Source organism: Spermophilus citellus, assembly GCF_964194105.1.
Source record: "Spermophilus citellus genome assembly, chromosome: 10".
Taxonomy (NCBI): Eukaryota; Metazoa; Chordata; class Mammalia; order Rodentia; family Sciuridae; genus Spermophilus; species Spermophilus citellus.
In genome coordinates this window covers 131,698,894-131,711,472 of record NC_138197.1, presented here as the reverse complement: position 1 = coordinate 131,711,472, position 12,579 = coordinate 131,698,894, and the positions used below count along the sequence as shown (strand labels likewise).

Genomic DNA, 12,579 nt, shown 5'->3' with positions numbered 1-12,579 from the left:
CACCTCTGGGTTCAATCCCTGGTACCCAAAAAAACAAAACAAACAAACATAAAATGTTCAGTCACATGTTGGGGATTATTTAAATTGGCAATTTCCCGTTCCAACTTATTTCCCAACTCACCCCCTTATCTCAGGCACACCCATCTGCAAAAGAAAGGACAAAACTCCCTTTATTTTGCTTTTGAGTCTGCTCAAAATATCATTGGCAAGTGTAAAGTCTGCATTTCAAGTCACCAGTTGAGTCATATTTACTTTGTTTATAATTTTTTTCTTTATTCAACTTTTTCTTAAGGGAAAGCCTTCCAAAGCAGCCTTGTGTGCAGTAGTCCCTATTTTTCTGCTTCTCTTAAGGCTGTTTTTCTGATTGTGCTCACCTAGGCTAGGTGTTTAAATCTTCCCCTTGTCTTTATTGTTTGCTGCTTTTCATCTTTTTTTCCAATCCAAGATACTAATAATTAAATGAATTATTAGTGTCATGGGCACAGATCTGATTACTTAGGCCAATAATTATCCAAAAAAAAAAAAAAAAAAAAATCCTGCATTCTGAAGCAAACGCTTGCCCATCTCCTGCGGTTCAGAATTTAATTGACCCTTGTAGCACTCGGCTCGTGGCCACGCTTGAACTTCAACATGGTAACTCTGGTTTATGGGTAAACTGTTCTAGTGGAATTCTGTACAGTGTGGTTCTTCCTTTCCTGAGCTAAACCTTAGGGAAGAAGGGCTTGTTGAGAAAAGGTCAGGGTCCGGAGCAGAGGGAGGGAGGGAGGGTTAGCAGAAGTGGAGCTGGAAGAAGGGGGATTCAGAAGATGGGGAGGAAGCTGAGGCTGAGCTGACTATGGAAAGAGGGTGTTGCCTCCTGCCTTTCTGGAGCTTCTGCTACGCACATCAGCTTATCATTCTGAGGTGGCAGAAGCCGCCATCATGACCCGCGTTGCTCCCAGGTGGTGTGGAGGTAGTGCCTGGGTTTTGTGGCAGCCAGCAGAGGGCAGTTTTCCATTTACTGACCAAGCAGAGTTGGGGTTACAGTCTAAATTTGTAAGGATGCTGCTCTTATCAGGAAGGCCCACCTTGTCGACTTTGGTGAATATGCCTCTGACCGTTGGCCTTGGGGGCCACCTTGCACTGGGGTGGAAGAGAGCAGGGCCACGTCTCTGTCTCCTCCCCCAGGAGCACAGGACAGGTGGAATAAAGCAGGGGAACATGGGGCAGCCATGCACTCCAAACCAAAGAGATCTCTTTGAGGGCTGGGGCTGTAGCTCAGTGGGTATCCCCAGCAGTGCAAAATAAATAAATAAATAAAAACTCAGAGCTCTATGTGACAACATCAACAAGTGTGAGCACTTAAGGCACAGCAGGCCATCCCTGGTTGAGCTGCACTCCCCCAGAAGCCTCTCTGAAGGGTGGCATCTGCAGGCCCAAGGCTCCACAGGACCCCAGGGGACATCTGGGAGGAGCCTCCATAATTGCCAAAGCAGGAGATCACCATTGGTGCCTTCAACAGGCAGACAGAATTGACTGCTTAAGCAAGCCAGGGCTGCATTTCCAGCAAGATGCTGAGTGTCCCGAGGGGAAAGCCAGATTTGGCAGTATCAGGATCAGGTCGGTGAGTCTTATGAGTATGGCCTGTGCCAGCTGCAGAGAGCATGTGGCTCCATCTGGTGACTGACTCACTGTGGGACGCTCTTATGATCTGGCTTTCAGGGCCACTTGTCACTCACCATGAGATGTCTGCCAGATCAGTTCTGATGTGGAGGGTGGCTTGGAACTACCGGTCTTTTCCTAGGAATCTGGGGACTTTTTCAAACAGACCCTCAGGAAGTTGTGAAGAGCTGCTGTGGACATCTTTAGACACCCCAGGGGTGTGTTGGGCTGCCCCATCCTGTGCCTCCAGGCCAGGAAGCCCATGTGCATTTGCAGCTGCCCCTCTCCCCAGACAGGCGCTGTCCTGAGAGCCCATCCCTGTCCCCGGAAGCTTCCTCTGGGAATGGGTGTGAGCCACCTCACAGACAGCTGGGACCAGTGTCTGATGCACTAGGTCAGCTCTCTGGGGCTAGCGTCCAACCTGGCCAAATGGAACTGGACACTGCCACCTCTGAGCTCCTTCCCACCAAGACAGTCTGGCCCTGTGAGGAAGGGCTTTGGGAGACCCCTGCTCGAGGCCCTGTCAGCCTTAGGAAGCCTCCACCCTGCCCTCTCAGGCCCTCTCTGTCTTCCTTCTCCTCAGAGACGGGCAGGTGCCTTTCCCGAGCCCAGGCCTCTGCCCAGGCCCATCTGTCCTGCAGCAAGGTGGGCAGTGTGGAGAGCTGCCTTCTTTCCTGCCCAGCCCACACCCTCTTCATGCCAGGTAACCCAGGTGGTCCCAGGGAAGGGATGTACTGGTGGGGGGCTTCTTCCTTGGGTCAAGGTCCTGATCTCTGCAACTCTCTGGGAAAGAGCCCCACCAGGGATGAGGGGGCCCTGGTCGCAGTGCCCCTGGGCAACTGTTTGGGCCTCCCTAGGTCTAGGCTTCTTCCTGCCTGGCCACTTACCTGTGTGCATGTGGCAGAAATAGACTGACTTAGCGGTCAGTCCTGACCTTCTTGTTCAGCAACCTCTTGGAGGCCTCGAGAATCTGAGGCCCTGGAAGGGAGGTGCAGCCAGGCCCACCTCACCCACTGGCCTCTCCACAGACTCAGAAAACAGCTACGTCCTGAGCTGTGGTGTTCCGGGTCTCCAGGGCAGGACACTACCGAAACGCAATGGCACCAGCTCTGGCACCGGACCTGGCTGCTCAGGTAGCCCCTGACTGTCCACACTTTGCACACCTAGGTGGCCCCTTGACTCTCTGGTATGTGGAGAGGGACATGGGGAGGGAGGGACACAGCCCCAGGGGAGAGTGTCCCAGTCTGGGTCCTTCCAGGCCTGGCTCAGGGTACTGGAGACAAGGCAGGCCTGGACCTAGATGCCAGCAGCCTGAAGGTCGAGTTCCAGCCCAGGGGCACTGGCTTTTTGGATCTGAGGTCGTAGTAGCAGTAGCTGAGTGACTTCAAAGTGCTTCTGTGTGTACAGATCTCAGGCTCTGATTTCGGGGAGTGTGTGGCCTCTCCTGAATGACTCGGTGGGCAGCCCTGCCTCAAACGCTGCCTGAGGGGTGCCAGGCACAGCGTGCTCCCTCCCTTGGGACCAGCCCTGCCCAGCAGCCTCTGTTCAGCATGGGAGAGGGTCTCCCCAGCGCTTTTTTGATCCCTGCTGTCAGAGTGGCAGGGGCGTACTCAGGTGCGCAGAGGGTGTAAAAGGTGTGATTCGGAGCCTGTTGGAGCGCAGGACTGGAGTCCAGAGAGCTGGGATCTGCTCTCTGAAGGACTCTGCAGTTCTGGCCTCCATGGTATTTCCTTTTCTTGCTCCCCTCTTCCCTTCTGCCTGCTTTCTAAAATTTCCAGCCACAACTCGGGCCTTGGCCATGAGACAGGCGGAGGCTGGGACTCCTTCCCCTCTACAGAAGACTCTGGCCAGATGCCCCTGGGCTTGAGCTCAACCCACTGTCCCCGAGTTCACCTTTCGGGCCTTGCAGGGAGAGGAGGGAGTGGGGCAGGGGAGGTTCCCCCGCCCTGGGAGGGCCATGGGACAGAGTTGCCCACACCCAGCCCCATCCCAACCCCAGGTAGACTCATTCTGTGGCAGTCCCCGTCCCCACCACTTCCTTGCCATAGGAGAGGATCTTGGCTTTTTCCAGATGCCCCCAGTGCCCATATCAAGCAGAAGGCCCGCTTCAAGATCAGAGATGCCAAATGCCACCTCCGGCCCCGTAGCCGGGAGCGAGCAAAGGAGACCCCACGGCAACCACTACTGGGTGAGTAGGTGACCCAGGGGTGGTGGAGGAACCCCCAAGCCTGGGACTGGGGCCCAGAGTCCAGCAGGCTGGATTTCTAAGCATCCCATCTGTGCCCCTCCACCTTGCCGCCCCCACCCCTGACCCCTTACATTGAGTGGGAAATGGGTGTCCAGCATCCTGGGGGCCACTGTCTCTGCCACACCAGGGTTAGGTGACACATGCACCCAGCAAGGCCTTTCTACATAGCCTGGTTGTTCCTAATTGAAGGAGCTGCAGTTTTACTCAGCAGTTCTTTCTCGAGAGAGTGTGACCAAGAAGGACTTCCAGGTTGAGGGCTAGCAGAGAACAAGCTTTCCAAGAAGGGCCCAGCCGGGAGCTTCCAGCTCTGGTCCCACGAGACTCCTTCTGAAACTGGTCTAAATGCTCTGCATTGACAGGCCTGACTGGGGCCACTGGCCAAACCCTCAGCGGCCTGATCAGGTGCAGCAGCTTGGCCAGTGCAGGAAGGGCGCCTCCTCTGGTGGCACTGTGGTGGCTCGGAGGGCTGGTTCCTGCATGAGGCCCCAGCAGCCTGGCCTGCTGCAGCTCGGCTCCCCGTCTGTCCCTGCTATTGGGCATGGAGGGCCCTGCAAGGGGCAATCCAGTGCAGTCTGTGCACAGGGCTGGGATTGCCATAGTGTTCCCATCCTTGTCAGAAAACTGCCACGTGACGTTCCTGACCCTCAAGTGCGACTCCTCCAAGAAGAGACGCCGCGGCCGCAAGTCCCCATCCAAGGAGGTGTCCCATGTCACTGCAGAGTTTGAGGTGGAAATAAAGATGGAAGAGGCCTCAGGTGGGTGAAGAGTTCTCTGATGGCTGCAAGGACCTGAGGAGCAGCTGCGGGGCAGGATGGGGGTCCTCCACCCCCAAGCCAGGACCACAGGTGGTAGAGGCTGGTGAGAGGCTGGCAGGGGGAAGGCCCTGTCCAGCATGGAAGAGGAGGCTCAGAGAGCCCCGGAGACAGACGGCCACACTCCCACCCTCCCGCCCTGGCTGGGGCTGGAAGGGGAAATGTGTGCAGCCCCCAGAATGGTCACGCCACAGACTGACTCCCAGCTGCCTGAGAGGCTGGTGGTGCTGGCTGCTTCACACCAGCATGTTCCTCTTGGTGTTGGACTGAGGCCAAGGAGGTGAGAGTGGTCAGCAAATGTATTCAGTGTATGCCTGACCTGGGCGTACACACCATGGAAAAAGAGACCAGCCATGGCCCCTGCCCTGGCAGTGCTCCCAGCTGCAGGGAGGCAGACAGGCCTATTAGCTGCCCAGAGCCAGGTGACACCCTGAGTAGTGGGGGTATGGGAACAAGCAGGGTGTGGAGCTAAGGTGACTCCCAAGTGCAGGGCTCAGGAAGGCTTTCAGGAAAGGTGACATTTAAATTTGAATCAGTTTGAAATCAAAGTTTACATGCATACTTGTAATCCCAGTTGCCGCAGTCTTGGCTGGGCACAGAATCATGAGCCACCACACAGCTTTGTAGATTCAAACAGCAATTCTTTATTCCCGAACTCACACCGGCCTCCACACACGTTCTGGGGCAATCCCAGTTCTGCTGCCGCCCAATTCACCTACTCCACGAGGCTTTCTTCCCAAAGTGCTCTCTGAATCTCATGAGAGCTCAACGGGAGCTCAGGTAGCAGGAACGCCCTATTTCCAGCAGCAATAATCCTCAATATCGAACTTCCCTAAAACCCAAGGTCTTAAACTGGGAACGCCCTAAACCCAAGGACCAGGATACTATACTTCCTCAAACTGCAGGATACACCCTAATCCTGGATCCACCCTTGTCCTTGAGTAGGGTCATCTTTCCCAAACACACATGCAAGGTCACAGCAAATTTAACATGGGGTACGCTGGCAAGGAAATCGATGCGTCATTCCTACTTGGTAATGGCCCTCAGCACCCAGTGACTCAGGAGGCTGAGGTAGGAGGATTACAAGTTTGAGGCCAGCCTCAGCAATTTAGCAAGACCCTTAGCAACTTAATGAGACTGTGTCTCAAAATCCAAAATAAAAAGGACTGGGATGTGGCTCAATAGTAAAGCACCGCTGGGTTCAATCCCCAGTACCAAAAAAAAAAAGTTAATGGGGTAGAAGAGGTGGCAAGGAAAGGCATTCAGGCAGAGGGAATAGAATGGACAAAGGCAGAGAGGTCGGAGGGTAGGGTGTGAGAGGAAGGCAGGGCAGCTGGAGGCGGCACTCACAGTGTTGGGCGTTGGGGCTGAGGCTGGCAAGGTGGGCAGAACCAGACCTCGGGGCATCCTGGATTCAAGACAGAGAGTTGGACACTGCTCTGGGCTCAGTCACAGTCCTCAAGAGTGTCTGAGCTCCCACCCAGTGAGTGGTGCCCTGGATGACATGTGGCAGCAGACACAGGCCTGGTCATGGCCTTGGGCAGATCCTCAGTCTCCCCATCTGCCTGTGGGGACTCGCCCCAGGGCTGCTGTGCAGATGGCTGAGGGGTCCGGCAGGCCCACCCGGGGCAGGGCCTGGCACAGGGGGCCTTCTGGAGAAGGTGGAGGCTCACCTGGCCACGTTACTCTCTCACGCGGTCTCTCCCACCAGATACCTGCGAAGCCGATTGCGTGCGGAAGCGAGCCGAGCAAAGCCTGCAGGCCGCCATCAAAACCCTGCGCAAGTCCATCAACCGACAGCAGTTCTACGTGCAGATCTCAGGCACTGAGTATGAGGTGGCTCAGCGCTCAGCCAAGGCCCTGGAGGGGCTAGGGACGTGTGGCACTGGCCAGGTGCTCCAGGACGGCAAATGTGGTGAGTCCCTGCCCGGGGCCACTCAGCCACCAACTTCCTTGTATGTGCAGCCCAAGCGAACCCCAGTGAGCACACAGGAGACAGACTCGTGGGGGGACAGGATGCAGAGGCCTGCCCTGGAGCGCCGTGGCCCTCGAATCATCTCTGTCATTTAAAGTGCACTCCCTGGTGCCTGCCATCCTCACCACAGTCCTGAGGGACAGGGCACGGACGGGGACAGAACATGACGAAAGGCCATGCTGCAGTGACCAGAAAGGCCCCTCCTGTCTGGTGGTCTTAAAGGCTTCCCAGAGAAGGGTGAACTGAGGCCCCGGGATTGACAAGAATCCAGGAAGCTGAGTCAGGGTCAGGGAGCGTGGAGTGTGATGGCTACAGTGCCCAGCACCACTAAGGGGTGGTCTGCAGGGAATGGGGAGGCCAGCCCCTAGCCCCCGTGGGCTTTGTCGGGGAGCCTGGAGGCCGGCCAGCCAGCCAGGGCAGGTGACCACACCTAGGGGATGGCTTGTGACGAGGGGTGAAGTCAGAGACGGCACTGGGGACCAAGCCGTGGCAAGCAGGAGTTGTCCTGTTCTTGTGGGGAAGTAGGCTGTGAGCAAATCAGCCCACCCACAGGCACATGAGGCAGCCATAGACACAGTTCTGGGTTCTGCTGGGATGCCCTAGGGAGGGACATCCGGGTCCACTCTCTGTGACAGGAAGGCTGATTGGAAGGAGGGTGGATGGGGGAAGAGGAGGCCATGGGGGGGGGGTCCTGGAACCAGGGCGGGGCAAATGAAGAGTCAGACAATTCCAGGAGTGCTCTGGCGAGTGGGGTTGGGCAGAGAGACTTCCGGGGTGACTCCAGGGCACGGCCACTCCCGTACTCACTGTGGATTTGGGATACTTACAGAGGGCGGTTGGGGAGGTAGAGAGTTCCCGCTACAGGGTGCCCTTGAGCCTTCCCGAGGCCTGTCCTGTACTCATATCTGCTTCACGGCCTTGGGCAGATCAGGCCTCTCAGATCCTCAGTCTCCCCATCTGCAGGTGGGTACTTGCCCCAGGGTTGAGGGGTCCGATAGGCCCACCTGGGGCAGGGTGAGTAGACAATCGGACCACAGATCCGAAGCCCAGAGAACAGGCTGGGCCAGGGTGCAGCTGTCGCAGGGACTTTGACCCAGACTGCAGTGGGCAGAACTGCTCTGACATGGGACACAGACCAGGGGCTCGGTGACATCACTCTTATTTGGAACAACTTACTTGGAAATCATTTCCAGCTTTCAGAAAGCACAACAGAAACTTCCATTTTCCCTCACCCAAGTCCCCAACTGGGAACATTTTTCAGCATTTGCAGAAGGGTGGGGTGTAGGTTTCCCCATCCAGCTCATGCACCCCATGGCAACTCCGCCATCCTTCCAACAGCGTCCCTCTTCTCTCTCTGGTCCTAGCTCCTACCAGGAATGAGTGTCACTCTCCTGTTGCGCTTCTTCAGGCCCCTGAGGTCTGGGGCAGCCCCCTGCTGGCCTCTCTGGGCCCAGGCACACCCTTGCTCAGTAGGCCCACCGGCTGTTCCTCACCAGCTGGAGGCCTGTGTCTGCAGGACAACCACAGCCCCGAGGCCAGCTGTCCTGCCTCTCAGCAGGTACAGAGAGGCCTCAGCTCCTCTCTGGTGGCTGAGGAGTGTTTTCTGAGGACAGATGCTGAGTTGATTCCTGATCCTCCTTTGACTCCACCATCCCCAGCTTCCTATGACTCCCAGCAAATCTCCCACCTGGTGGTGGCTGCCGCTGGGCTGTCCTGTCTGCGTTTCAGAGTTAGAGTCTCCTGTAAGGAAGAGCTCTGCCCTGCCCTGTCTGTGTGTCTGTCAGCAGGGGCCCAGAGAGTCCCCTAGTCCACACTGAGTTGTAATTCCTTCCAGCACCACTTAGGTCAGTGCTAATGCTCAGACTGTCCCCATTATGCACTGAGCACCCCTAAACTGGCCCCCATGTCCTTCTGACTGGCCCCCGTCACTCTGTGAGGCCTCCCGTCCTTTTAATCGTGTCACAAGATGTGTGGGACTTCATTTGTACCTCCCTGCCTGAGCCTGGAACCAGCCAAATCCCCTGCTCCTGTGAGAGGAGAGGGACATGCAGAGACCAGCCCCTAGAGCGCTCATTGCCGAGGGAGCAGCAAGGCCACAGGCCCTCCCATGAGGGCACTGGAAAGTGTAGGCATGTCGCACCGGCACCTCCACAGGTGTGTGTCTGAGAGAGCACCTCACGTTGTGCAGTCCGCCCGTTGAAGCCCCGGGCTCTCTCCGTCCCTCACAGCCTATGTGGGAACACCTTCTCAGCTGTGGAGACCTGGCCTCCTTTCCCCTTAACTGACCCGCCTCAGTTTCCTTCTTTCCTCACATTTTCCTGCTGGCCCAACACCGCCCATCACGTAGACTGTCCTTCTCTCTGTGCTCTCCACATTGTCCCTTCAGCCTCTGCCCAGGCCCCTGGCCCATGCCCGTGTGCAGTTTTCAAGGCTCCACACTGCCCATCCTTAGGGCCAGATCCTCCTGCAGCAGGAAAAGGAGAGACCGGGAGCTTGGTTTGGGGTGAAGTGGCTTGGGGTGTCCAGCTGAAGAACCCCAGGAGGCAGCTGGTGACAGGTTAAGTGGGTGGAGGACAGGACGTGGAGGGGAGAAAGAGCAGGGCTGCAGGGGTCTGTGGAGCACTGTGGAGGGGCCACCTCGGGGAGAGGAGACCAGGGCTTCAAGGGTCCTCGTAGATGGCTGCCCCCCAGATCCTGTCCCCAGCTCCTCTGGGATGAGGCTGGGCCCCACTGGGCCATGCCAGTCTGCTAGGGGAGGGCGGCCCCAGCCCTCTGCCGCTGTCCCCCAGCAGCCTCTCCACTCTGCCTCTGCAGTGACCTGTGGGCCTGGCACCTACTTCAGCGGCGAGCAGGGCCAGTGTGTGCTGTGTGTGTCGGGGACCTACCAAGACATGGAAGGCCAGCTCAGCTGCACGCCATGTCCCAGCAGTGACGGGCTCGGTCTGGCTGGTGCCCACAACGTATCTGAATGTGGAGGCAAGTGCAGGCCCATGTGGAAGGGGGGCTGGTGGGGAGGGGCACAGGCAGGGTCCTCCTGCCTCCCGAGGCTCCCAAAGCAAAGGTGGCTGCCATGTGCGGCCACAGAGTCTGGCATTGGCTGCAGTTCATTGCCATCCCAAAGTGGCTCAGTTTCCACACAGATACCCCCACGAAGGACGTGGGGCTATGCGGGGTCCGCTCCTGGAGGCCCCCAGAGTCCTGAGCTCTGCACGCCACATCACTGCACTGTGTAGCCCACAGAGCACGCCAGTGTGCAGACATGTTGTCCTCACAGACGAGGTGTGGTCATAAAGGGACAACCTAAGTGCTTTATGGTTGACCCAGCACTGGGCCTCCTGGGGACAGTCATCAACAAGTCACCAAGTGAACCACGTACTTTTGTGAGCAGGGACTTTGCACAAAGAGTGCTAAACCTTACCCTAAGCTGATTGAGATGGCACTTTTTACTTAGCCAGTGCCGTTGGTTTGTGGAGATGGTCTCCATTGGCTACCCCCACTTGGCCCCGTTTATGCAACAAGTCAGTCTCCCTGTTGGTCTCTCCCGGGCTCAGCTGGAGGGTATGCAGGAAAAGCATACACATGACAAGGCAGTGCCGTGAGGGTGGGCGAGTGGACACTCAGGGTAGTGGAGACCTCTGCCTTTTCTCAGGGTCAGAACAGCCCAAGTCCTAGCCCAAGGCTCTGCAGGCAGCCAGCTGCTCTGGCCCACTGCCTCTCCAGAAGGGAGGTGCCCCCACCTGGCGGGTAGTGACTCAGCACAAGGTGGCCACAGGTGGGAGATACATCACTTGGTTAGGACCTGGGCCAGGAGGACACATGAGACATGAGGCCTGCCCCCTGGGGAGAGACCTGTGAAAGAAACCCCCTCACCTGGGGTTCCCACTTCCCAGCTCAGCAGGGTCACTGCCCTTTTGCCCCCAGCCCTTCCTGCTGTGGGAGAAGCAAAGGTGGCCTGGCAGGCCACACCAAGAATGCTGCCAGCATCCAGACCAAGCCTCCCGCCACCAGGGCTGTCGTGCTGTCCCCTACCCCAACCCAGGTGCCTTCTCCTGGGGTAAGCGAGATCAAGGTCAGGGCCTTGGGCCACTCATGGCCCAGCCCCAGTAGCGCCCTCCCATCTGAGCCTCGACCTCTGACTTCCAGGCCAGTGCTCTCCAGGCTTCTTCTCAGCAGACGGCTTCCAGCCCTGCCAGGCCTGCCCCATGGGCATGTACCAGCCTGAGCCTGGGCGCACCGGCTGCTTCCCCTGTGGAGGGGGGCTGCTCACCAAGCTGGAGGGCGCCACCTCCTTCCAGGACTGCGAGGCCAAAGGTGAGCAGGCCCCACCGCCCCCGCTGCACCGCTCAGGGACGCTTTCCCCAGAAGCCCTCATCTCCTTGGCATGGCCGAGTCAGAGGAGTAGCCTGGAGCCACCAGGCATGGACATGGTGACGAGCACCATGATTAAGACAGGGCGCGGGCCTGCTGGGCACCAGCACCTCAGCACTGGGAGGCTTCTGGGAACCTGTGAGCCATGTCTGGAAGGAAGATGGGAGGGCCAGGAGGTGGCAGGGGCTGGACCAGAGCAGGCACCTTCACCAGCCCCTTCAGGGCCACCCTGCTGGGTGTCCGCCACTCCCCTCCTTTGTCCAGCCTGCCTGTCCCCCCAGCAGAGGAGCCTGCTTCCTGTTCCTCAAGCCCCCTCATATCTGCCAGGTATCTGTGCTGCCAGCACAGGCCGGTGGCCCGGGGCTCAATCCCAGTCCCACAGAGTCTGCCATATATCCAGATGGTCCCCTCTGGGGCCCTGCTGTTCTGAGGAGCAGCTTCTCCCCTGGGCCCTGCCCTCCGGCCTCCCCTTCCTCCCTGTGCCCGCAACTGTGTAATGACAAGGTACAGCCTTGCTCCCTCCCCTTCCTCTTCTGGCTTCTGCCCTGAACCCCTTCAGTCACACTGTTACCCCACGTCTCCCCAAAAGTTGCTCCCTTCACAGTGGCCTACACGTCCCTGTGTTGCTGGAGCCCATGGGTGTCCTCAGTCTGTGTCTGACATGGGCCCCTCCCAAGCCATTCAGTCCTGGCCGTGTCCTCCCACCTGTCCCCTCATGGTAAAGAGGCGCTACTGGGTGGGAGAGGGTCTTGAGCTCTGTCTGAGCCGCACCTCGGGAGCAGGGGAGGCCTGGCCTTGCCACTAGCACCCCTGCCACATGTCTCTGCAGTGCACTGCTCCCCTGGCCACCACTACAACACCACCACACACCGGTGTATCCGCTGTCCTGTGGGCACCTACCAGCCTGAGTTTGGCCAGAACCACTGCGTCACCTGTCCAGGCAACACCAGCACGGACTTCGATGGCTCCACCAACGTCACACACTGCAAAAGTAGGTGCCTCTCTTCCCTCTCCAGGGAGCAGGGGTGCTGGGCGGGGCCCGGGAGGTCATGGAGGCAGGGCGACAGCTGCTCTCCCACTGCCTGACTGAGGGTGCTGGTTCCTGTCTACCACCTCTACTGGGGGACAGGGGTGCCTTTGTGAACCCTACGTCCTTCTTGAGCTCAGTGGCAAGGAGGGGAGGCCCTGGCTTAGCCCTCTCTACAAGCAGTATTATGGCACCGAAGTTTACCAGTTCCCTCTACTCACCAGCCATAGCCCAAGTCTCGGCCCAAGCCAGGCCCTGCTCTGATTTCTGGGTCCTGGGGAGAAAGAAACCCATGTTAAGGGGCAGCTGCAAGGCGGTTGGGACAGCAGGCAAGTGCCAGCCCTGCAGCCCCAAAGGCTTGTGCCTCTTAGGCCAAGTGGACACCCAGCTGAAGCCTGAGAGCAGCAGGACGCAGGGACCTAGTTGTGGACAGGCATGAAAGGGCTGGAGGAGGGCCATACAGGCTTCGTGGTGCCCAAGAGTCATCTTAGACAGTCCGGGAAAAGAG

General features: G+C 58.0%; 1 protein-coding gene across 2 annotated transcripts in view; it reads left to right on the top strand.

The window, feature by feature from the left end:
- Positions 1-12,579, top strand: part of SCUBE1 (signal peptide, CUB domain and EGF like domain containing 1) — a 126,431-nt gene that overhangs the window by 107,573 nt on the left and 6,279 nt on the right. For both annotated transcript variants that reach the window (XM_081309227.1, XM_081309228.1), the window contains 8 exons: positions 2,225-2,344; positions 2,670-2,774; positions 3,713-3,829; positions 4,507-4,644; positions 6,413-6,616; positions 9,491-9,652; positions 10,820-10,987; positions 11,874-12,035. In XM_081309227.1, the coding sequence (XP_081165353.1) occupies positions 2,225-2,344; positions 2,670-2,774; positions 3,713-3,829; positions 4,507-4,644; positions 6,413-6,616; positions 9,491-9,652; positions 10,820-10,987; positions 11,874-12,035 (1,176 nt within the window). The remainder of the gene's footprint in view (positions 1-2,224; positions 2,345-2,669; positions 2,775-3,712; positions 3,830-4,506; positions 4,645-6,412; positions 6,617-9,490; positions 9,653-10,819; positions 10,988-11,873; positions 12,036-12,579) is intronic.